The sequence below is a fragment of the Rhinopithecus bieti genome, unplaced genomic scaffold (assembly GCF_001698545.2).
Source record: "Rhinopithecus bieti isolate Rb0 unplaced genomic scaffold, ASM169854v2 scaffold_23826, whole genome shotgun sequence".
Classification (NCBI taxonomy): domain Eukaryota; kingdom Metazoa; phylum Chordata; class Mammalia; order Primates; family Cercopithecidae; genus Rhinopithecus; species Rhinopithecus bieti.
In genome coordinates, this window is record NW_016811267.1 from 912,710 (window position 1) to 935,749 (window position 23,040).

The 23,040-nt window shown below is 50.8% G+C and overlaps 1 protein-coding gene across 3 annotated transcripts in view; it reads left to right on the plus strand.

The window, feature by feature from the left end:
• Window positions 1–19,249, plus strand: part of TPM4 (tropomyosin 4) — a 31,198-nt gene extending 11,949 nt beyond the window's left edge. Inside the window, exons 2-9 of one of the 3 annotated variants that reach the window (XM_017893719.1) lie at window positions 6–231; window positions 5,863–5,996; window positions 10,339–10,456; window positions 11,932–12,002; window positions 12,950–13,025; window positions 17,074–17,136; window positions 17,222–17,291; window positions 18,820–19,237. In XM_017893719.1, the coding sequence (XP_017749208.1) occupies window positions 100–231; window positions 5,863–5,996; window positions 10,339–10,456; window positions 11,932–12,002; window positions 12,950–13,025; window positions 17,074–17,136; window positions 17,222–17,291; window positions 18,820–18,902 (747 nt within the window). In that variant the 5' untranslated portion in view covers window positions 6–99 and the 3' untranslated portion in view covers window positions 18,903–19,237. Of the gene's footprint in view, window positions 1–5; window positions 232–5,862; window positions 5,997–10,338; window positions 10,457–11,931; window positions 12,003–12,949; window positions 13,026–17,073; window positions 17,137–17,221; window positions 17,292–18,819 lie in introns of all 3 variants that reach the window. The other 2 variants (XM_017893717.1, XM_017893718.1) reach the window with 2 other exon arrangements.
• Window positions 19,250–23,040: the final 3,791 nt, after the last annotated feature.

The following is a 23,040-nucleotide window of genomic DNA, read 5'->3' on the forward strand; positions in this document are numbered from 1 at the left end:
CAAAGGCTTGGGGGGCCGGGGCGCGGCCGTGCAGCTCTCGCCGGAGCGGAGTCCAGCCGAGCGCCCGCCGCTGCCCGTGCGCCTCTGCGCCTCCGCGCCATGGCCGGCCTCAACTCCCTGGAGGCGGTGAAACGCAAGATCCAGGCCCTGCAGCAGCAGGCGGACGAGGCGGAAGACCGCGCGCAGGGCCTGCAGCGGGAGCTGGACGGCGAGCGCGAGCGGCGCGAGAAAGTGAGCGCCCCGGCCCCGGGCCCCGCGCCCCGCGCCCGCAGCCTCCTCCCCGCGCGCCCTCTTTTCTTCCCGGCTTCCCGCGCTGCCCGCCCGCGCGCAGTCCTCGGGCCTCCTTTTACGCCCTCGGACGCCGATCGCAGACCCACATCCCTGCGCTCGCAACCAGAACCCCTTCTTCCTCCGCGGTCCTCCTTCCTGGGCCTGGGACAGGGGAGGGGCGCCGCCTCCGGGTCGGGCGGAGCCGGCTGAGCGGGAAATGGGGGGATGGGGTGAAGGGGGTGCGCGATCTCCGAGTGGAGAAGTGGAGCGGCGGGAGGGGGCGCTTCGTGCAGGCTCCGACTCGGGGCTGCCTCCGGGGTCCCAGGCCGAGGGGAACCCGCTACCGGGCTTGTGGGCGGGAAGTGAGGATGGAAACGTGGAGCTTCCATTGTCTGGGATTTGACCGGCCGACAGGGATTTCGACGGGGGTCCGGGGATCTGGGGAGGGGGTCGCACTTTCTCGCCTCTTTCGCGGCTTTGCGGCTCCTCCTTGGACTTCCCTGACCGTTCCCAGGGGCGCGGCGGCGACGTGTCTTCTCCAGGCGGCGAGGGGGTGGGGATGGGGGTGGCGGAAGTTCAGCCCCGAGCCGCCCGCCTTTCTCTCTCCAGCTGATTCCTGCGGGAACCGGGGCGGCGGGACCCTGCCTTCCTCCAGAAGGCTCCGGGAACTCAAGCCTGGGGCCCTGGACCCACGGTCGTTTGAGTGCCTGCTGTGCGCCTCCGCCGCGAGTCTCGGGCAGCGCCCGAGATAGACAATGGGTCTGAAGAAGGAGGGATTTTCACCATCCCCTCTGCATCATCCCCCTGGCTGTCCCTTGGGACAGATGGTGGCACCGCCGGGGGCTGGGGACAGATTTGGATTCTGGTCCCATCTCTTGCCACCCACCAGCTGCATGACTTGGTATTTTACTCTCTAGGAGCTGTTTCCCCATCTGTGAGTAGGACTGATAAGAATCCCGACCCCCAGAGTAGCAGGGAGGGTCCCAGGAGTGAAATCTCAGGCGTGGAGCCTGGCGCTTTGTAAATGCTCAATTGTGTTCAGTTTTTTGTTTTTTTGTTTTGTTTCTGAGACAGTCTCACTCTGTCGCCCAGGCTGGAGTGCAGTGCCGCGATCTCGGCTCACTGCAACCTCTACCTCCCGAGTTAAAGCGATTCTCCTGCCTCAACCTCCCGAGTAGCTGGGATTACAGGCGCCTGCCACCACACCCAGCTAATTTTTTTTTTTTTTTTGTATTTTTAGTAGAGGCGATGTTTCACCATGCTGGCCAGGCTTGTCTCGAACTCCTGACCTCGTGATCTGCCCACCTTGGCCTCCCAAAGTGCTAGGATTAAGAGTGTGAGCCACCGCGCCCAGCCTCAATTGTGTTTTCTCTGACCTGGGAAGAGCTCATAGACAAATGGAGGCAGGGGAACTGACTCACTGATCAAGCGAGGTTTGCATTCCATGGGTTTTCTGTGCAGTTATGGGAGCATGATGGGAGGCTCCAAAATGGAGATTGAGCAGGGTCTTATAGAATAAGTTTGCTGGGACCAGAGACGGGTGTGCACAGACTCAGAAGCAAGAAAGTTGTATGGTGCGGGGTGGGGATGCGGGTAGAGGTTGAAGCCCAAGAGCCCTGAAAGCTAAGTGTTGAGGCTCAGGGTGGGGACCCTAGAGGGGCAAAAGATGCCTGGCCAGATGGAATTGGTGGTGTGAATTGCCGGGTCTGGAAAGAGCCCAGATAGGGGCTGCAGCATGGTCCTGGTTGAAGCCTCTATTCCTGTAAGGGCTGCTTTGGCCCAAAGAGGCCTTAGAAACCCAAACCCGGTGTAATCCTCAATCGGTAGCCGGTCTGGCCTCTTTCTCACACGTAACCGACACAGCTCCCGCTCTGATCTCATCCCAAGTCATCTCGCTGGAGGACAATTAACTCGGCTTCAAAATGGCCCTCAGCCTCGAGCCAAGACTTAGAAGCAGGACCGTCTAGTTGGGAGGGAAGCTGTTTTTGGAGAGTTGAAGACTTCTTGAAAAACTTCAAAAGTTCTTGAAAAGCAAAGGATGCTTCTCTCGGTCTGGACGAGGAAAAACCTCTCCCAGGGCAAAAGGAACTAAGACCAGGGGTGGGTTTAAAAAAATAAAAAAAATAAAAAAATTAAAAAAAAAAACCCTTTCACTCTTGTAGGATAAGCCAGGAGCCGGCATGTGGTAGACTTCTGGGCCTGTTTCCCGACAGCTGGTTTCGTTTAGATTTTTGTGTGATTAACTGACATCTTCCTGTTCCTTTGCCACATGTATCTAGCAAGCCTCTTTTACCTTATAAGGGAAATCCTTTGTAGCGTGTGGAAGGCTTTGATTGCAGGAAGGGGTGGAACCCAAAATGACTCGGCAGTGACTAGCAGTTTTTCAAAAATATATATGTATGCATGTACAGATATGCGTGTATCTCCCAACTCCAGACAGTTGAAAATCTGCCAAAAGCATTGTTTGCCAGGATTCTGAATTTCCCACGTAAGGGTTACTCACTTCTTAAAAGACAACTCATGAATCAAGCACCTCTGTTTGATCTTTAAAATCAATTCCTCGACTACTAATAGCTACGCAGTTGTTTGTTTGTTTGTTTGTTTGTTTGTTTGTTTTTGGCGGGTGATGAAAATGTCCTGGAATTCAATAATGGTGTTGGTTGCAGAGATTTTTTGCAACATCAGTTCCTGGCTCAGTGACTGAAGGTGGTAGGAGGAGTTAAGATCTATGCAATTAAAAAGAATGAAAGGCACCCATTCATGGGAAGGCCTGAGTGACGTTTCTTAAGACAGTTTCATGGGTGGTTTTCACAATTCTCTGCTTTTGGTGTTTCAGAGGACGCTGCAATATGAAACACCCCCGTCTGCCTCTAGGAATCTGAGGCTAAGAGACCTTCCTGACTCTACTTGTGTTTTTCAGCCACGTTAGCCTCATTCTATTCGCGCCCTCCCCCCCCCCGGCACCCCCAACCCCCACCCTGCCACCCGAATGACACTTTAGGGCAGGAGGGAGAGGGGGAATGGGCTTTCCTATGTAATCTTTGTTTTTTTTGAGACAGCAGGTCTCGCTCTGTTCCCAGGGCTGGGAGTGGCAGTGCAGGATCTCGCCTCACTGCAGCCTCCACCTCTCGGTTTCAAGCGGTTCCTCCTGCCTTCAGCCTCCCAAGGTAAGCTGGAACAGTGCTTCCCCACCACATTGGACTAATTTTTTTTTTTTTTTTTTTTGTGTAGTTTTAGTAGAGACGTGGTTTCACCATGTTGGCCAGGCTGGTCTCCAACTCCTGACCTCATGTGATCCACCCGCCTTGGCCTCCCAAAGTGCTAGGACTACGGATGTGAGCCACCACGCCCGGCCTTCCTAATAATTGTGATAGCCTTCCCCAGTTCAGGGATTCTTCATTTGTCCTGATAGGAAAAAGCTAGTGTGGCTTCCCTTTTCCTCTCGGTGGAGGCCCATTTGACCCGTTCTCAATATTCCTTCCAAAGAGCGGGCATTGCTGGAAAACTCGCCAGGCCCTGAAGCCCTGGCAGGACCTAGGGGACAGGTTCTGACAAGGAAAAGAGCCCTGGGTGGGTCTTAAGAGGCCATTCATTTCTTACCAATTCTGAGTCACTGAACAAAACCACTTCCCCCAGTGGGGCCCCTCAGTTTCCTCACCTGTAAAATGGGTGCAATATGTGAGGATGAAATTGCGGTAAAATAAAACCATGGCAATAAGAGATGCCTTTCTCTGGCACATCCCACCTGCTGAGGCTAAGCAGCGCCATGTCCTGGAGTTACAGCCTCAAGGCAGTCCTGTAACTGATCAGGCTTTGGGATGGAGATGGCCGGCCGGGATGATGAAGCAACCTTCCCAACACCACATGGCTATGAAAATGACAAAACGTGGCTGGGCGCAGTGGCTCATACCTGTAATCCCAGCACTTTGGGAGACCAAGGAGGGTGGATCACATGAGGCCAGGAGTTTGAGACCAGCCTGGCCAACAAGACGAAACCCCGTCTCTACTAAAAATACAAAAAGTTAGCCGGACGTGGTGGTGCCTGTCTGTAATCCCAGCTACTCAGGAGGCTGAGGCAGGAGAATTGCTTGAACCCGGGAGGCAGAGGTTGCAGTGAGCCGAGATCATGCCATTGCACTCCAGCCTGGGTGACAACGTGAGACTCCATCTCAAAAAAAAAAAAATTAAAAAGAAGGCTGGGCATGGTGGCTCTCGCCTGTAATCCCAGCACTTTGGGAGGCTGAGGCAGGTGGATCACAAGGTCAGGAGTTCAAGACCAGCCTGGGCAAGATGGTGAAACCCCGTCTCTACTAAATATACAAAAAAATTAGCCGGGCGTGGTGGCGGGCGCCTGTAATCCCAGCTACTCCAGAGGCTGAGGCAGAGAATTGCTTAAACCTGGAGGGGAGGAGGTTGCAGTGAGCCGAGATTGCACCACTGCACTCCAGCCTGGGTGACAGAGTGACACTGTCTCAGTTTAAAAAAAAAAAAAATTAAAAAGAAAATGACAAAGCAGGGATTCCAACCCAGCACTTTCTGGCCCTGGAGTTCCTGCTTTAATGCTTCCCGTTGTACTTCCTTCCTTGTAGGTGAAAACCCCTTGAAAAGCCAATAACACTATTGGGGTATGTCTTCCTTGCCTGCAACCAAGTTTTCTTTCCCTTTTCGTATCTTTTTGTACTGCCATCTCTCAGCCAGGCTGATTGAATGATGGAATTCCAACAAGGCTGCCCGATCTCGTCCCACCTTGGTAATTGCATGGCCAGCATTTAACTGAGGGCTCCATAGTCTTGCATTTATCTTGCCGTTCAGGTGAATGGGAGCGGAACTCACGGGACACAGTGAGCCAGGTCACTGATGGCCTTGCTTTCTAGGAATCTCACAGTGAGCCCTAGAACTCTCTATGTGGTAACACTGTGTGCCTTTTTCAGAGAAGGGCCTATCTTAGATCTTAGCCTAACGTTGGGTCTATTGTGTTGCTGGAGAGGCCAGCACTGACATTCATCTCAAAGCACATGTGGTATGTTTGCCTCCTGTGTTGACTCAACTACTCATCTTATACTGGGACACTTGCCTTTTTTTTTTTTTTTTTTTTTGGAGACAGAGTCTTGCTCTGTCACCAGGCTGGAGTGCAGTGGCGCGATCTCGGTTCCTGGCAACCTCCGCCACCCGGATTCAAGCGATTCTCCTGCTCAGCCTCTCAAGCATCTGGGACAACAGGCACATGCCACCACGCTCAGCTAATTTTTCTGTTTTAAGTAGAGACAGGGTTTCACCATGTTGGCCAGGATGGTCTCGATCTCTTGACCTTGTGATACACCCGCCTCGGCCTCCCAAAGTGCTGGGATTACAGGCGTGAGCCACCGCGCCTGGCGATGCTCACCTTTTGCTATTGAGTGGTGGATGTTTTCCCGGACATTTTCTGGGAAGATCATACTGAAATTTTGGTATGAGTGTAAATTCCCTATGGCCTGGTCTCCTGGGTGGGCTTTGATGGGGAAAATCGGGTTAACAGAGGGCAGGACATGGGAGAGGCTCCCACTGGTGGCTGGCCTGATACTTCTTAACATGGCTGCACCTGACTTCCCCCAGGCTGAAGGTGATGTGGCCGCCCTCAACCGACGCATCCAGCTCGTTGAGGAGGAGTTGGACAGGGCTCAGGAACGACTGGCCACGGCCCTGGAGAAGCTGGAGGAGGCAGAAAAGGCTGCAGATGAGAGTGAGAGGTAAGGACACTTTGAATCCGGTGGCATCCATGTTTGCTTTTGGAAAATAGGGATCGTGCTGCCGACCTCGCAGAGCTGGTGTGAAAGTAAACAAGGTCACGGGGACATGCATGTGTTCACAAAGAGATGCATGACAGCACTTTGTAAACCGTCACTCTGAGGGGTAGAGATGTTTATCCTTGGCCAGGCACGGTGGCTCACGCCTGTAATCCCACCACTTTGGGAGGCCGAGGCGGGCGGATCACCTGAGGTTGGGAGTTCGAGACCAGCCTGGCCATCATGATGAAACCCCGTCTTTCCTAAAAGTACAAAAAAATTAGCCAGGCGTGGTGGCACCTGTAATCCCAGCTACTCAGGAGGCTGAGGCGAGAGAATCGCTTGAACCCAGGAGGCAGAGGCTGCAGTGAGCCGAGATTGTGCCATTGCACTCCAGCCTGGGCAACAAGAGCGAAACTCCATCTCAAAATAAAGTGGGGGGTGTTTGCCGTTATGGTAACCATGAAAAGAAACTTCTGACAGACAGAAAGGCAAACAGAATGGGCAGATGTGAGATGGCAAGTATGACTGTCCATGGTGGTCGGTTTGCAAAGTGCTGCTTCTCGTATTTTCTCTGAAAGCCACGGTGCCTCTTCTCAGACACCAAATTTCTGGGTAGGCCGGATGCAGTGGTTCCTGCCTGTGCACCCAGCACTTTGGGAGGCGGAGGTGGGCAAACCGCCTGAGCTAAGGAGTTCGAGACCAACTGGGGCAACCTGGTGAGACCCTGTCTCTACAAAAAATACAAAAATTAGGCGGGTGTGGTGGTGCATGCCTGTACTCCCGGCTCCTCAAGAGGCTGAGGTGGGAGGATCACTTGAGCCCAAGAGTTTGAAGCTGCAATGAGGAAAGATTGTGCCACTGCACTCCAGCCTCAGTGACACAGTGAGATTCTATCTCAAAAAAAAAAAAATTCAGAGTACCGTGGAAAGGAAGAAAGGAAACTTGGAATGCATAGGTGATTTGCATAGGTGATTGTTAGCAGAGCTGTCAGGTAGGCTTCAGACTTTTGGACGATGACAGCTATTTCAGGGACAGTTGCAAACCAGCATGGTTAATGTACTTGAAACTGACCATGGGCCGGGTGCGGTGGCTCACGCCTGTAATCCCAGCACTTTGCGAGGCCGAGGTGGGTGGATCACCTGAGGTCAGGAGTTCGAGACCAGCCTGGCCAACATGGTGAAACCCATCTCTACTAAAAATACACAAATTAGGGGGGCGTGGTGGCGGGCACCTGTAATCCCAACTACTCGGTAGGCTAAGGCAAGATCCCCCAGCTTGAACCCAGGAGGCAGAGGTTGCAGTGAACCGAGATCGCACCACTGCACTCCAGCCTGGGTGACAGAGTGAGACTCCATCTCAAAAAAAAAAAAAAGAGAAAGAAAGAAACTGTTCCTCGCCCCTCCATGGCATCTGTGCTGCATCCCAGCCACCAGTAGGGTGCCTTCTCCTCGGGAGCCGGATCATTCTCTGGCACGCCTTAGCACAGGCTCTCTGGAAGACTGAGGGTAGATTGTGTAATTCACAGAAGCAGCAGTCTCTGTGTGATGGAAAAGGAGTTCCTTGTGTGGCGATGGTGTGGGCCCAACCAGTGACCATCGCGTCTGCCCCTCACTTACACCGGAGTTCTCACTTGAGCCAGCCACCATGCTTTTGCAGTATAAACGCCTCCCAAAGATTCATTTCTTTTTTTTTTTTTTGACACAGGGTCTCACTCTGTCACCCAGGCTAGAATGCAGTGGTGCGATCACAGCTCACTGCAGCCTCAATGTCCTGGGCTCAAGTGATCCTCCTACCACAGCCTCCAGCGCTCCAGAGTAAAGCTGGGACTACAGGCATATGCCATCATGCCTGGCTAATTTAAGATGCATTTCTGATTCTGCTGTTGTGACCACTAACCAGAGATTAGAAACCAGCTAGGGAATCTTGGAGATCGCATGTTGCCCAAGCTGGAAATTTCTTCCCAAGTAGTGGAACAGCCAGGGCAGAGGGAACAGACGCCACTGCAGACTCTGCTTCACCCACTGAATTGAGGGAGAGAGGGGCAGCTCGGGCAGCCACGGGGCAGAGGAAGGATCCAGTCACGAGGGCTCCTGGCTGTGCCTGTGGCCTGAGTTAGCTGCTGTTCACAGTCAGACCAGCCTGGCTGGATGCTGACGTAGAGGGCTCCCATATTGGCAAACCAAGAGAGGCTGCGAAGGCCAGTCTCTTGTTTGCACCATGTCCCCAGAGGCCTTTGGTGACACCCCTGTTAGAGACTGCTGTGTCTCAGTAGAAAGAATTCTATACTTGAAGCTGGGGGATCTAGAGTCAGCTTCTTCCACTGGCACTTTCTATGGAGGCTTGGGCAAGTCACTTTGATCTCTTGGGTGCTACAAGGGGTTTGGGAACAATAAATATCCCAGCAAGCTTGCTCACATGCTGAGGGTGAAACCTCGTACAGGTGGGGGAGGGTGTTTTGAGACTTAGCTGAGAATGGGTGATACCCCATATGGACATATTTATTGGACAGCAAGAAGCATATGGTCTCTGTGCTGAGTGGGAATGATACATAGCAATGACACGTTACCCCAGGCTGGCCTCTTCTTTTCTTTTTTTAAATACACAAGGTCTTGGCAGGGTGCAGTGGCTCACACCTGTAATCCCAGCACTTTGGGAGGCGGGTGGATCGCTTGAGCCCGGGAGTTTGAGACCAGCCTGGACAACATAGTGAGACCCCATCTCTACAAAAACATATTAAAAGTTAGCCAGACATGGTAGTGCATGCTGGTAGTCCCAGCCACTCAAGGGGCTGAGGTGAGAGAATCACCTGATCCCAGGAAGTCAAGGCTGCATTCAGCTATGACTACACCACTACACTCCAGCCTGGGCAACAGAGTGAGAACCTGTCTCAAGGAAAAAAAATAAAATACACAGCGTCTTGCTCTGTCACCCAGGCTGGAGTGCAGTGGTGCAATCACAACTCACCGGAACCTTGAACTCCTAGGCTCAAGTGATCCTCCTACCTCAGCAACATAGCAAAACCCCCACCTCCACAAAAAAATTATTTTTAGTTTAACCGAGTGCGGTGGTGCACACCTATAGTCCCAGCTACTCAGGAGGCTGAGGCAACAGGATCGCTTGAGCCTGAAAGGGCAAGGCTGCTGTGAGCTCTCAGGGCACACCTGCACTCCAGCCTGGGCAACAGAGTGAGATGCCGTCAGTCAAAAGAAAAAGAAAGGGGACACTGACTCAGGAGTCAGACTGCCAAGGGCTACACCCCAGCTCTAACACTTACCAGCTCTGTAACCTTAAGGTACTTAACCTCTCTCTACGCCTCGGTTGTTTCATTTGTAAAATGTGGATAATGCACCTGCTCCATAGGGCAGTTGTGAAAATAAAGGCACTTAGAAAAGTGCCTGCTAGTCAGTAAAGATGAAGGGAGGCTGTGCGCGGTGGCTCACACCTGTAATCCCAGCAGTCTGGGAGGCCGAGGCGGGCAGATCACTTGAGGTCAGGAGTTTGAGACCAGCCTGGCCAACATGGTGAAACACGCCCCCCCTACTAAAAATATAAGTTAGCCGGGCATGGTGATGCATGCCTGTAGTCCCAGCTACTCTGGAGGCTGAGACAGGAGAATCGCTTGAACCTGGGAGATGGAGGCTGCAGTGAGCTGAGATCACGCTACTGCACTCCAGCCTGGGTGACAGAGCGAGACTTCATCTCAAAAAAAAAAAAAAACAAGATGAAGGAAATGTGTGCACAGAGTTTTCATCTTCGCACTATCTTACAGTGCTTAGTAGATTTAGAGACTCAATTAGATGAGAGATGGCACCAAGGTGGTGTCTCACGCCTGTAATCCCAACGCTTTGGAAGGCCGAGGCAGTAGGATCACTTGAGCCCAGGCATTTGCAACCGGCCTGGACAATATAGTGAGATCCCATCTCTGCAAAAAAATTTTTAAAAAAAGATAGGCGGGGCATGGTGGCTCACTCCTGTAATCCTGGCACTTTGGGAGGCCGAGGTGGACGGGTCATTTGAGGTCAGGAGTTTGAGACCAGCCTGACCAACATGGTGAAACTCCATCTCTACTAAAAATACAAAAATTAGCCAGACATGGTGATGGGTGCCTGTAATTCCAGCTACTCAGGAAGCTGAGGCAGGAGAATCGCTTGAACCCAGGAGTCGGAGGTTGCGGTGAGCTGAGATCGTGCCACTGCACTCCAACCTGGACAACAGAACGAGACTCTGTCTCAAAAAAAAAAAAAGATAGATAAGACGAGGGTGGATGAGTGAACAGCAGTCCTGATGAGATTGCTCCTTGCAGAGGAATGAAGGTGATAGAAAACCGGGCCATGAAGGATGAGGAGAAGATGGAAATTCAGGAGATGCAGCTCAAAGAGGCCAAGCACATTGCGGAAGAGGCTGACCGCAAATACGAGGAGGTGAGTGAGGCTGACAGATGGCGCAGCAGCAGGAAGTGGGAGGAAATGCATCTGCTGAGATAGGGAGGACGCCGGGGCCAACAAAAGGAAGTTCTTGGTTAGGTCAGCTGTCCTCCTGCGTGAACATATGTTTGTCCAGAGACAGCCACTTGGCTAGGAAGCTATCTCCCACGATGCCAGAAAGTCCGGCGGACGCTTGTCTAGTGTAATGGGAAAACCGAATGATCAGCTCACTTGGGTCGTTAGCTGGGAGTTTTGGCACAGTTGGGCAAAAATGGAGGATTGTGGTCCCAAGCCGTGGATTTTCAGACCATGCAAGCTCAGGCCCTCCTTTGCCTCCCTCGATGGCTCGGCTCTTCCTTCCCGCCTCTTGCCTGCTTCACTCCTCGGGCCTGAGGAAAAGAATCAGGATTCCCTCCAGGCCCCAGGATAACTCTTTCAGTTGAAGCGCCAGCAAAAGGCCAGGCGTGGTGGCTCGTACCTGTAACCCCAGCACTTTGACCCAGGCGGGAGCATCACCTGAGGCCAGGAGTTTGAGACCAGCCTGGGCAACATAGCGAGACCCCATTTCTAAACATAATAATAATGATAATTAGCTGGGCGTGGTGGCATGCACCTGTGATCCCAGCTACTTGGGAGGCTGAGGCAGGAGGATCGCTTGAGCCTGGGAAATCAAGGCTGCAGTGAGCTCCGACCATGCCACTGCTCTCCAGCCTTGGAGACAGAGCATGACCCTGTGTCAAAAACATAAAAAAGAGCTGGGCATGTAGCTCACGCCGGTAATCCCAGCAATTTGGGAGATCGAGGCAGGCAGATCACCTGAGGTCAGGAGTTCATGACCAGTCTGGCCAACATGGTGAAATCCTGTCTCTACAAAAAATACAAAAATTAGCCAGCGGTGTGGCGCACGCCTGTAAGCCCAGCTATTTGGGAGACTGAGACAGGGGAATCACTTGAACCCAGGAGGCGGAGGTTGCTGTGAGTCAAGATTGCTCCACTGTATTTCAGCCTGGGTGATACAGCAAGACTCTGTCTCAAAAAAATAAGAAAGAGGCGGGGGGTGGTGGCTCATGCCTGTAATCCCAGCACTCTGGGAGGCTGAGGCAGGTGGATCACGAGGTCAGGAATTCAAGACCAACCTGGCCAATATGGTAAAACCCCATCTCTACTGAAAATACAAAAATTAGCTGGGCATGGTGGCACGTGCCTGTAGTCCCAGCTACTTGGAAGGCTGAGGCAGGAGAATCGCTGGAACCCAGGAGGTGAGGTTGCAGTGAGCCAAGATTGTGCCACTGCACTCCAGCCTGGGCAGCAGAGGGAGACTGTCCCAAAAAAAAAAAAAGAAACACCAGAAAAACCCATGTTGCAGCTGGTCTGGGGGTCTGGGTGGGGCATCACTGGGGACTATCTGCAGTGGGTGGGAGAAGACACGGCTGGTGGGGATCGGGCTCAGCTGCGCCTTTCTGTCTCTGCAGGTAGCTCGTAAGCTGGTCATCCTGGAGGGTGAGCTGGAGAGGGCAGAGGAGCGTGCGGAGGTGTCTGAACTGTGAGTGGCAGAACAGGACTGAGCGAGGCTGGCTCAGTTCCTGGGAAGGAGTGGGAGGGAGCTGGCTGTGTTGGGAATTGGCTCTGACAGGGCCTCTGCTGAAGTGGATGGGCGTCGGGGGCTCATGGCTCATCCTTTCTTTCTCTTGGCTTCCATGACAAAGAGAGGTGGTGACTTGTTCTTACTGCCATGGGAAGCACTGCCCACGTGTTGACTCTTTCTGCAAAGATATGAGGAAATAGGAGTGAGACAGGAGGCAGCAGGGAAGCCCAGAAGTCCCAGAGAGGATATATCAGGGGGCTGTGCCGTCTTAACAGAACACTGACCTGCTCCAGAAGGCAGGCTTCCCCCCCAACTCCCCCATCAGTATGTAAATGCTTTGCTCCTACTGTCAGTGTTTGGCTGTGACACATTTCTGGGGGGAAGGTGAGAAGCTTAACCAGAATCCCACAAGCACGAAAACCAAAACGCCTGTCCTCTTGGCCCCGGGTAAGGAATTCAGCCCCACAGAGCATCCTGGAATGCTGAGAGAGATCTGGTTTCACAAATCCGCTCCGGGCTTCCTTCCCGGAGTGTCCCATGCAAACTCTCATTGCTGTCTGCCTGCCTCCTGCCTCGGTCCCATTCTTACACCTTCCGGAGTCGGCCTCATCAATCATAGATTTCACAAGTCCTTGTAGCCTCACCCTTGGCAGAAGACCAGAAGTGCTTTCCAAGCCCTCCAAATACTCCTTGGGCGCGCCTCGCCTCTGCCTGGTATGATAAGGCTTTGATAAGCCCATAGTATCGTACTACAGAAAAATCCATTAACATTCTCCCCCCACATTCCTTCTGGGGCCTGCCCCGGGGCTGTGTAGGTTTCTCCTTTTGAAAATTTATTGTAGGGGCGATTGCTATATTGCCGGCTGTAAGGGAGGATAAGACATAAAAATCCTTTGTCTGTGCAGAAAATGTGGTGACCTGGAAGAAGAACTCAAGAATGTTACTAACAACCTGAAATCTCTGGAGGCTGCGTCTGAAAAGGTTGGTGGTTGGCTTGAACCGGAGGGTGGCTTGCTGGACTTCAGCCTATCAGGGTATTCGGAATCTGACTTTTCTTTAACAATAGCATAGGTGCCTGGCAGCCAGGGATTTTCCCCTACAGAAAGAGCTGGATTTCTCCTGCGCACTCTTGGCCCTCTTCCATGGGTCTGAGCACCATCTTTGATCTCCATCTCAGGAGGATAGAGATAGAACATGAGGCTCCTCTTAGCGAGATCTGAGCATAGTCGTATAAATACAGAGTCTCCCTCTCACCCGATTCCCCTGGTTCCTCCAGAAATACCATCTCAAAGGTATAGCAATGATCAGAGGTGGAATTGGGCTTTTTAGGTTGAAACAGCAGCCAAAGCAGTCGCTACGTGGCAGCTACATCGGGAACAAAGGACATACTTCCATGGCCGAACCCCACTGAATTCCCCAGCCTCTTCTCTTCCTCATTCTTGCTCCTGCTTTTGCAGTTTCACAGGCATTCTTTGTTCTCCCATCACCTCCACTCCCCCGCTTTTTTTTTTTTTGAGACAGAGTCTCGCTCTGTTGCCCAGGCTGGAATTCAGTGGCACGATGGTAGTTCATTGCAGCCTTGAACTCCTGGGCTCAAGCCATCCTCCCACCACAGCCACCACCTGCTATTCACTCAGCTGGGTGTGGCTTTTCCTTTTGCTTGATAAACCCCTATTCAGCCTTTTTTTTTTTTTTTTTTTTGAAACAGGCTCTCACTCTTGTCACCCAGGCTGGAGTGAAGTGGCATGATCTTGGCTCACTGCAGCCTTTGACCCCTGAGTTCAAGCAATTCTCCTACCTCAGCCTCCTGAGTAGCTGGGATTACAGGCGTGGATCACCACGCCCAGCTAATTTTTATAATTTTTGGTAGACACAAGATTTCACTATGTTGGCCAGGCTGGTCTCGAACTCCTGATCTCAAGTGATCTGCCTGCCTCGGCCTTCCAAAGTGCTGGGATTACAGGCGTGACCCATTGCACCCGGCTTAAAGATGAGATCTTGCTCTGTTGCCCAGGTTGGAGTGTAGTGGCGTGATCATAGCTCGCTGCAGGCCCTAAACTCCTGGGCTTAAATAAAATCCTATCACCTCAGCTGAGTAGCTAAGACTTGCAGGCATGTGCCACTACTCCAAAACTGTATTTTTTGTTTATTTATTATTTTTTTTTTTTTGTAGAGCGCAATCTATGTTGCCCAGGCTGATCTTAAACTCCTAACCTCAAGTGATCCTCCCACCTCAGCCTCCCAAAGTGCTGAGATTACAGGTGTGAGCCACCGTGCCTGGCTAATTTTTTGGTAGAGACGAAGTTTCATCATATTGGCCAGGCTGGTCTTGAACCCCTGGCCTCAAGTGATCCTCCCACCTCGGCCTCCCAAACCACTGGGATTACAGGCGTGGGCCGTTTGCGCTTCTGCTTAAACATCACTTCGGAGAGGCCTTCTCTGATTTCTCATCTAAGTTAGGTATTTCTCTGCTGTGTAGCCCTGTCTATACTTTTCCTGGCATTATGATTTCTTACATTTACTATAATTACTCCATTAATTGCATGCCTTCCTTGCTAGATTATAAGTTGTAAGGACAGGAACCATGTCGTCTTGTTCAGAGTTGTGTCCCTAGTACTAGCATTGTAGCTAGCATATATCTGTAGAGTGTGTGTGTGTGTAATTTTTTTTTTTTTTTTTTTAGTAGAGACAGTGTTTTACCATGTTGCCCAGGCTGATCTCAAACTCCTGGCCTCAAATGATCCACCTGCCTCTGTCTCCCATATATGCCAGCCCTGGCATATATCTGATACTGGGATGTATAAGGAATGAATGCAGTTGGTGTGTGTGTGCCAAACACTGCCCTGGGCTAGGGGGATGGACGTGACACCACTGACATGGCATCTGCTTCTTTTTTTTTTCTCTCTCTCTTTTTGACACGGAGCCTTGCTCTGTCACCCAGGCTGGAGTACAGAGGCGCGATCTTGGCCCACTGCAACCTCCACCTCCTAGGCTTAAGCACTTCTCCCGCCTCCACCTCCTGAGTAACTGGTAATACAGGCGCACACCACCACGCCCGACTAATTATTGTATTTTTAGTAGAGACGGGGTCTCGCCATGTTGGCCAGGCTGGTCTCAAACTCCTGACCTCAAGGGATCCACCCACCTCGGCCTCCCAAAGTGCTGGGATTACAGGCGTGAGCCACTGTGCCCGGCCTGGCATCTGCTCTTGAAGAGCTCACAGTGGCCGGGCGCAGTGGACTCAAGCCTGTAATCCCAGCACTTTTGGGGAGGGCCCGAGGATGGGGCGGATCACGAGGTCAGGAGAATCGAGACCATCCTGGGTACACGGGTGAAACCCCGTTTCTACTAAAAAAAATACAAAAAACTAGCTGGGCGAGGTGGTGGGCGCCTGTAGTCCCAGCTACTCGGGAGGCTGAGGCAGGAGAATGGCGTAAACCCGGGAGGCGGAGCTTGCAGTGAGCTGAGATCCGGCCACTGCACTCCAGCCTGGGCGACAGAGCGAGACTCCGTCTCAAAAAAAAAAAAAAAAAACGAAGAGCTCACAGTTTAGTCTAGTGGAAGGGATTGGCAAAGTCACACAGTGCTTTGGGAATACAATAGAGGGACCTTGGTCAATTGTGAACAGTGTCACCAAGGAGGCAGCATTTAAAACAGCTGTAGGTCCAGCACGGTGGCTCATGCCTATAATCCCAGCACTTTAGGAAGCCGAGGTGGGAGGATCGCTTGAGCTCACAAGTTCGAGACCAGCCTGGGCAACATGGCAAGACCCCGTCTCTACTAAAAATACAAAAATTAGCTGGGCATAGTGGTGCATGCCTGTGATCCCAGCTACTCGGAAGGCTGAGGTGAGAGGATCACTTGAGCCTAGAGGGCAGAGGTTGCAGTGAGGCAAGATTGTCGCACTGCACTCCAGAGTCAGGCTTCAGTCATGACTTGATCACTTAATAGCCATATGACCCTAGGCAAAATAATAACTTCACCTTTCTGCGACCTTTTCCTCCCCTATAAAATGGGATTACAAATACCAGGCTGTGATGCCATTGACTATGTCTGGACCATGGTAAGCAGCTAATAATGTTAGTTATTCAGAGGCCAAGGCAGGCCGATCACCTGAGGTCAGGAGTTCGAGACCAGCCTGTCTGGCCATCATGGCAAAACCCTGTCTCTACTAAAAATAACAAAAATTAACTGGGAATGGTGGTGGGTGCCTGTAGGCCCAGCTACTTGGGAGGCTGAGTCAGGGGAATTGCTTGAGCCCAGGAGGTGGAAGTTGCAAGTCACAGTGAGCCGAGATCGTAGCACTGCACTCCAGCCTGAGTGACAGAGCAAGACTGTCTGAAAAAAAGAAAAGTACAATTTCTGATAGGTCGTCATGGGGAGGGGAACATTCCGTGCTAAGGGCGCATTCATGGACAGGGACTGGGACTCAGGAGTGCACAGATTATGATCAGAGAGTGCCTGTCACCCTAGGGAAGGTGGTGGAGAACGGTGTTAGAAATACAGAGGGGGCTTTGAGTAACACAGATTTCCAGTTATCTCCCTTTCTTCGCCATACTTTTTATCTCAAGTTATCAGTTCAGGCCTTCTGATCAATACCATCCTAGAGAACTCTCCCCCACGTTCTCCGCATTTCATACATACTTCTTCTGCTGGGGAAAGGTGCCTGCCTCTACTCTGCCTACCTCTTTTTTTTTTTCTTTTTGAGATGGAGTCTCGCTCTGTCGTCCAGGCTGGAGTGCAGTGGCACCATATGGGCTCACTACAGCCTCCACCCCCTGGGTTTAAGCAATTCTCATGCCTTAGCCTCCCGAGTAGCTGGGATTACAGGCATCCACCACCACACCCAGCTAATATTTGTATTTTTAGTAAAGACAGGGTTTCGCCATGTTGGCCAGGCTGGTCTTGAACTCCTGACTTTGTGATCCACCAGCCTCAGGCTACCAAAGTGCTGGGAATCCAGGCATAAGCCACCATGCCCGGCCGGGCCCTCCTTTTCTTAAAGCGGTGTTTTGGTTTTTTCCCACAGTATTCTGAAAAGGAGGACAAATATGAAGAAGAAATTAAACTTCTGTCTGACAAACTGAAAGAGGTGAGTGTGGTTGCCGCCAGCGAACTCTGGTTTCTCCTGGGGCTGGTCATGAAGCCATGACAGTAACTCCTTTCTTCTTACCTAGGCTGAGACCCGTGCTGAATTTGCAGAGAGAACGGTTGCAAAACTGGAAAAGACAATTGATGACCTGGAAGGTATGAGGTTACCATCTAAATGTGTGCCCTGCCCTGCCTCCCACTCTGGGACACATCCACAGACAGTTGGGGAATGTTTGTGGAGGGGTTGGGTTGGGCCTTGTTTACCTTAGGAAAGTAAAGCGTGTAGTGATGTCATATCTGGATGTCTTGGAACTCTGGAATAGGATAATGCAAATCATTCAAGGCTTGAATTGCCACTTTTTTGTTGTTTTTTTTTTTTTACTTTTTCTTGAGACGGAGTCTGGCTCTGTCGCCCAGGCTGGATGGAGTGCAGTGGCGCCATCTCGGCTCACTGCAACCTCTGCCTCCTGGGTTCGAGCAATTCTCCTGCCTCAGCCTCCCGGGTAGCTGGGACTACAGGCACCTGCCGCCACGCCCGGCTCATTGAATTGCTACTTTCAGGAGGTAAAATATCTCTGCTTAGTCCCATGAGCAAGTACAGAGAAACAAGGATGGCTCTCTCTGATTTAAAAAAGATTAATAATAAATAAAAACTCTCAGGCCGGGCGCAGTGGCTCAAGTCTGTAATCCCAGCACTTTGGGAGGCCGAGGTGGGCGGATCACTTGAGATCAGGAGTTTGAGACTAACCTGGCCAACATTCTATCAAAAATATAAAATATTAGCTGGGCGTGGTGGCAGGCACCTGTAATCCCAGCTACTGGGGAGGCTGAGGCAGGGACAATCACTTGAACCCGGGAGGCGGAGGTTGCAGTGAGCCAAGATCGCACCACTGCACTCCAGCCTGGGCGACAGAGCCAGACTCCGTCTCAAAAAAAAAAGAAAAATCTTCACAATTTCCTTCTGTTTGCTCATTTCTGATAGATGCCTTGCATTTTTTTTTTCTTTTTTTACATGCCTTGCATTTTTGCAGCAGCTCTGTCCCAGGGAACTCAAAGCTTGTCATAGTATTTAAAAAGAGAAAAAAAAAAAAACAGAAATAAGGGAAATGTAGGAACTGCAATAAAGACTCTAATGCAAGTCTGGGGCCTACATCTCCCAGAATTTCTTCAAGAGTTCCAGTGTTTAACATTCAGTCACAGAAATTCCAGAATCTCGGGGTTCAAATGGAATCTTCCAAACTGCTCATCCCACCCAGAAAGGACACATTCTTCAGACCATGTGTTCCAATGTTTTTTTGGGGAGATGAGGTTCCCATATAAGGGAAAATGCCCCATTCCAAAATACGACCTTTGGACAGGGTGACGTCATTGGAAATCCGAACTATAAACTGGGGGGTGAGGACTGGTTGGGGGAAGCTCCGTCACTTCTGGTTACCACTGTTTTGAAGCTTCATTGTGGCTAATCCCCCTGCAGAACCTCAAACCACTTAGAAATCACTCCATACATCTTTGGTTTTCTTCATCTGTTCCACATGGAACACAACTTTCTCTTAATCTGTGCTTTGTTCGCTCACTTTTTTTTTTTCTTCCTCCTGCGGTTCATCTGTGGCCCTCCATTCCGACCCTTGCCTTCTGTCCCCTGTACTTCTTCTGAACTGTCTCCCTGGGGACCTGCGCCCTCTAGATGAGTTATACGCTCAGAAGCTGAAATACAAAGCTATCAGCGAGGAACTGGACCACGCTCTCAACGACATGACCTCTCTCTGAGAGGCAGCCAGGTCGCTGCCCTCTGTCCTTCTCACATGGTGCCTCCTATGCCCCTGTGGGCTTCTAGGAGCTCCGGTGGCCTGCCTCCTGGTTTAAACGTCAGAGCCTTCTTCTGATGTGTCTGTGACTCTACGACCGAAATAAAGACGGGCAGTCCTCCTCTTCACAGCCCCTCATTCTCATTTTCTCCACTTGCCGCCTTTGAGCTGTAGCTGTGTGCCCTTAACCATAGCCTGAAACAAAAAGTGGGTGGTCAGCCTCTCTCACTCACAAATGAAAAGCTTATTACAAAATGAAAATTATGCCTACAGGATGCTTTTCTGAAGACGTGAAAACAAGGGCCGGGCGCGGTGGCTCAAGCCTGTAATCCTAGCACTTTGGGAGGCCGAGACGGGCGGATCACGAGGTCAGGAGATCGAGACCATCCTGGCTAACACGGTGAAACCCCGTCTCTACTAAAAATAGAAAAAATTAGCCTGGCGAGGTGGCGGGCGCCTGTAGTCCCAGCTACGCGGGAGGCTGAGGCAGGAGAATGGCGGTAACCTGGGAGGCGGAGCTTGCAGTGAGCTGAGATCCAGCCACTGCACTCCACGCCTGGCCAACAGAGCGAGACTCCGTCTAAAAAAAAAAAAAAAAAAGAAAGAAAACAAAAGCGAGCTGGGCATGTGTTCTCAGATACCGCTGTTAGCTAATGGTATCTGCGTGCCAATAGTTTTTTTGTTTTGTTTTTTTGTTTCGAGACAGGGTCTTGCTTTGTCACCCAGGCTGGAGTGCGGTGGCACCACCATAGTTCACTGCAACCTCCACCTACAGGGCTAAAGCTATCCTCCCACCTCAACCTCCCAAGTAGCTGGGACTACAGGTGTGCACCACCACACAAGGCCAATTTTTGTACTTTTTTGTAGAAGCGGGAAGGTCTCACGATGTTGCCCAGGCTGGTCTCGAACTCCTGGGCTCAGGCAATCTGCCCACCTCCCCCTCCCAGTGTGCTGCAATTACAGGCATGAGCCACCGCGCCCAGCCTCAATGACTTTTCCTTAAATAGAAATTGTTGTGAATGGAGACTCATCCTTATAAACCGCTTAGGCAGCTTAAGAATCAAAAGGGATTTGGAAAAACGAGCAAGCCTGTGTCGAAAATGAGGCTTCCCTTGAATGGGGCTTGAGCTACAGATTCAAATAGCGGCAATGACATTTTGATCTCCATTTCCTCCTTTTCTCGTGTCTTTTCTCTGTGTTACACTGTGAGGGTGGTTACTGGAGCTTCCCGTAGCTTTGTTCTTCACTGTTCATCTAGCTCCCAGTCCTGGGAGGAAGTTCACCTCCACGCCCTGCCCTTAGAAAACTGACTGTACAAGGAGGGAACGGGCCTCCCATGAACAGGGAAAGTGTTGTGACATCAGAAGAAGTGAATTTAGAATTCTTTCCCGAATTCCAAAACTGCCTGAGACACTAACATCAATCTTCCTTCATATTTGAGTGAGTTATAACAGGAACCTTGCTTTAGTTTAGAATAGCTCTTAAGGTTGACCTGTGGGTATTAAAAGGTCATGCTTTTTCCTACATGAGGGTTATGGAGAAAACAAGGTCACACTTTTTTTTTTTTGAGACGGGGTCTCACTCTGTTGCCCATGTTGGAGTGCAGTGGCGCCATCTTGGCTCACTGCAGCCTCTGCCTCCTGGGTTCAAGTGATTTTCATGTGTCAGCCTCCCGAGTGGCTGGGATTACAGTCGCACACCACCACACTCAGCTAAGTTTTGTACTTTCAGTAGAGATGGTGTTTCACCATGTTGGCTAGGCTGGTCTCAAACTCCTGGCCTCAACTGATCCACCCACCTCAGCTTCCCAAAGTGCTAGGATTACAGGTGTGAGCCACTGCGCCCGGCCCAGGCTATGCTTTGCTTTTTTTTTTTTTTGAGACGGGGGTTTCACCCTTGTTGCCCAGGCTGGAGTGTAGTGGTACCATCTCTGCTCACTGCAACCTCTGCCTCCCAGGTTCAAGTGATTCTCCTTCCTCAGCCTCCCAAGTAGCTGGGATTACAGGCATGCGCCACCACGCCTGGCTAATTTTGTATTTTTAGTAGAGACGGGGTTTCGCCGTGTTGGCCAGGCTGGTTTCGAACCCCTGACCTCAGGTGATCCACCCACCTCAGCCTCCCAAAGTGCTGGGATTACAGGCGTGAGCTACTGCGCCAGGCCCAGGCTATGCTTTTCTAATGATCGAAAACACAGCAATTTATCAAAGATGATCCAAATTTCAAATAGTCCATCCAGTTCTCCCCTGCATCCTACCACCACTACCACCTCAAATTATCACAGATAATTGACATTTAGATGTCCAAGCCACATCTTCCAGACTACCCCTTGAACCTGGAAATAGCATGAAAATCTCCAACTAGATCCTGAATTTTCAGTATCCGTTGTTATTCCTCATCCTATTTTTTTTTTTTTTTTTTTTTTTTTTGTACAGGTGGGAAGCTCTGACCCCATTACTCTCTATTCATTCATTCCTCCAAAATGCTCCTCCCCTAAACTACCTACACTTTTCCACCCTCGGCCTCTCACTGCTCCTAACTGCCATCCATCCTGAACTTCTGCAAAAACCATTCCCCTCACACACTGCCATATATATGCCCTTGGAAAGATTACAGACTGTGTAGGGGGCTGGTTTTTGTTTGGAGTCTGTGTATTTGTCCCTGGAATTTTTCCAGACATTTCTGAACTCCACCCTTTGAAGTAACTATGCAGCCTGTCTATCCAGTTAGTCTACCTAACTAAGCACATAAGTGGAATTTCAGAGATTAATGACATGGCCAGGCACGGTGGCTCATGCCTATAATCCCAACACTTTGGGAGGCCAAGGCGGGCGGATCACTTGAGGTCAGGAGTTCGGGACCAACCTGGTCAACATGGTAAAACCCTGTGTCTACTAAAAATGTAAAAATTAGCTGGGCGTGGTCGTGGGGACCTGTAATCCCAGCTACTCGGGAGGCCAAGGTGGGAGACTCAATCGCTTGAACCTGGGAGGCGGAGGTTGCAGTGAGCCAAGATTGTATTATTGTACTCCAGCCTGGGCGACAGAGCGAGACTCCGCCTCAAAAAAAAAAAAGAGAGATTAGTGCTATGGAGGTCTACACTATCTGTTGATAGTCTGTGAGCCTTGTCAATGATCCTCAAGGGCAGTTAACACTTTCAGGGAAAGTCATTTTATCTCAGACCTAATAACAAAATAGATGCTAGTGCATCCAAGTGACAAGATGAAGCAAAGTCAGGATTTGTAGTCAAGAGACCAGGGTTTAAGGCCCCGTGCAGTGGCTCACACCTGTAATCCCAGCACTTTGGGAGGCCAAGGCAGACGGATCACTTGAGCTCGGGAGTTTGAGACCAACCTGGGCAACATGGCAAGACCCTGTCTCTAAAATTATTCATAATAATATTTTATTTAAAAATTGTTTTTAATTTAAAAAAAAGAAAATAAAGAGACCAGGGTTTAAAATCCTCGCTCTACTACTTTAACCACGCCAACGTGAACAAGCTGCTTAGCTTTTCCACAAAATAAAGGTGATATCTCTGTTATGAGGATTAAATGAGATAATGGAGAAACTGGCTCATGACAACATAGTCAGCATTCAGTTAACTTCTACTCACCCGGACTGGATAGACCCAGGTCACTGATCTGTCTGATGAAATCATCCCAGGTCACAGTCACTTGACTGTGTGTGTGTTGTGTGTGTGTGTGTGTGTGATAGAGTCCAGGTCACAGTCATTTGACTTTGTGTGTGTGTGTGTGTGTGTGTGAGAGAGAGAGAGAGAGTCCAGGTCATAGTCACTTAACTTTGTGTGTGTGTGTGTATGTGAGAGATAGAGTCCAGGTCACAGTCACTTGACTTTGTGTGTGTGTGTGTGTGTGTGAGAGAGATAGAGTCCAGGTCATAGTCACTTGACTTTGTGTGTGTGTGTGTGTGTGTGTGTGTGTGTGAGATAGAGTCCAGGTCACAGTCACTTGACTTTGTGTGTGTGTGTGTGAGTGTGTGAGAGATAGAGTCCAGGTCACAGTCACTTGACTTTGTGTGTGTGTGTGTGTGATGGAGTCCAGGTCACAGTCACTTGACTTTGTGTGTGTGTGTGTGTGTGTGTG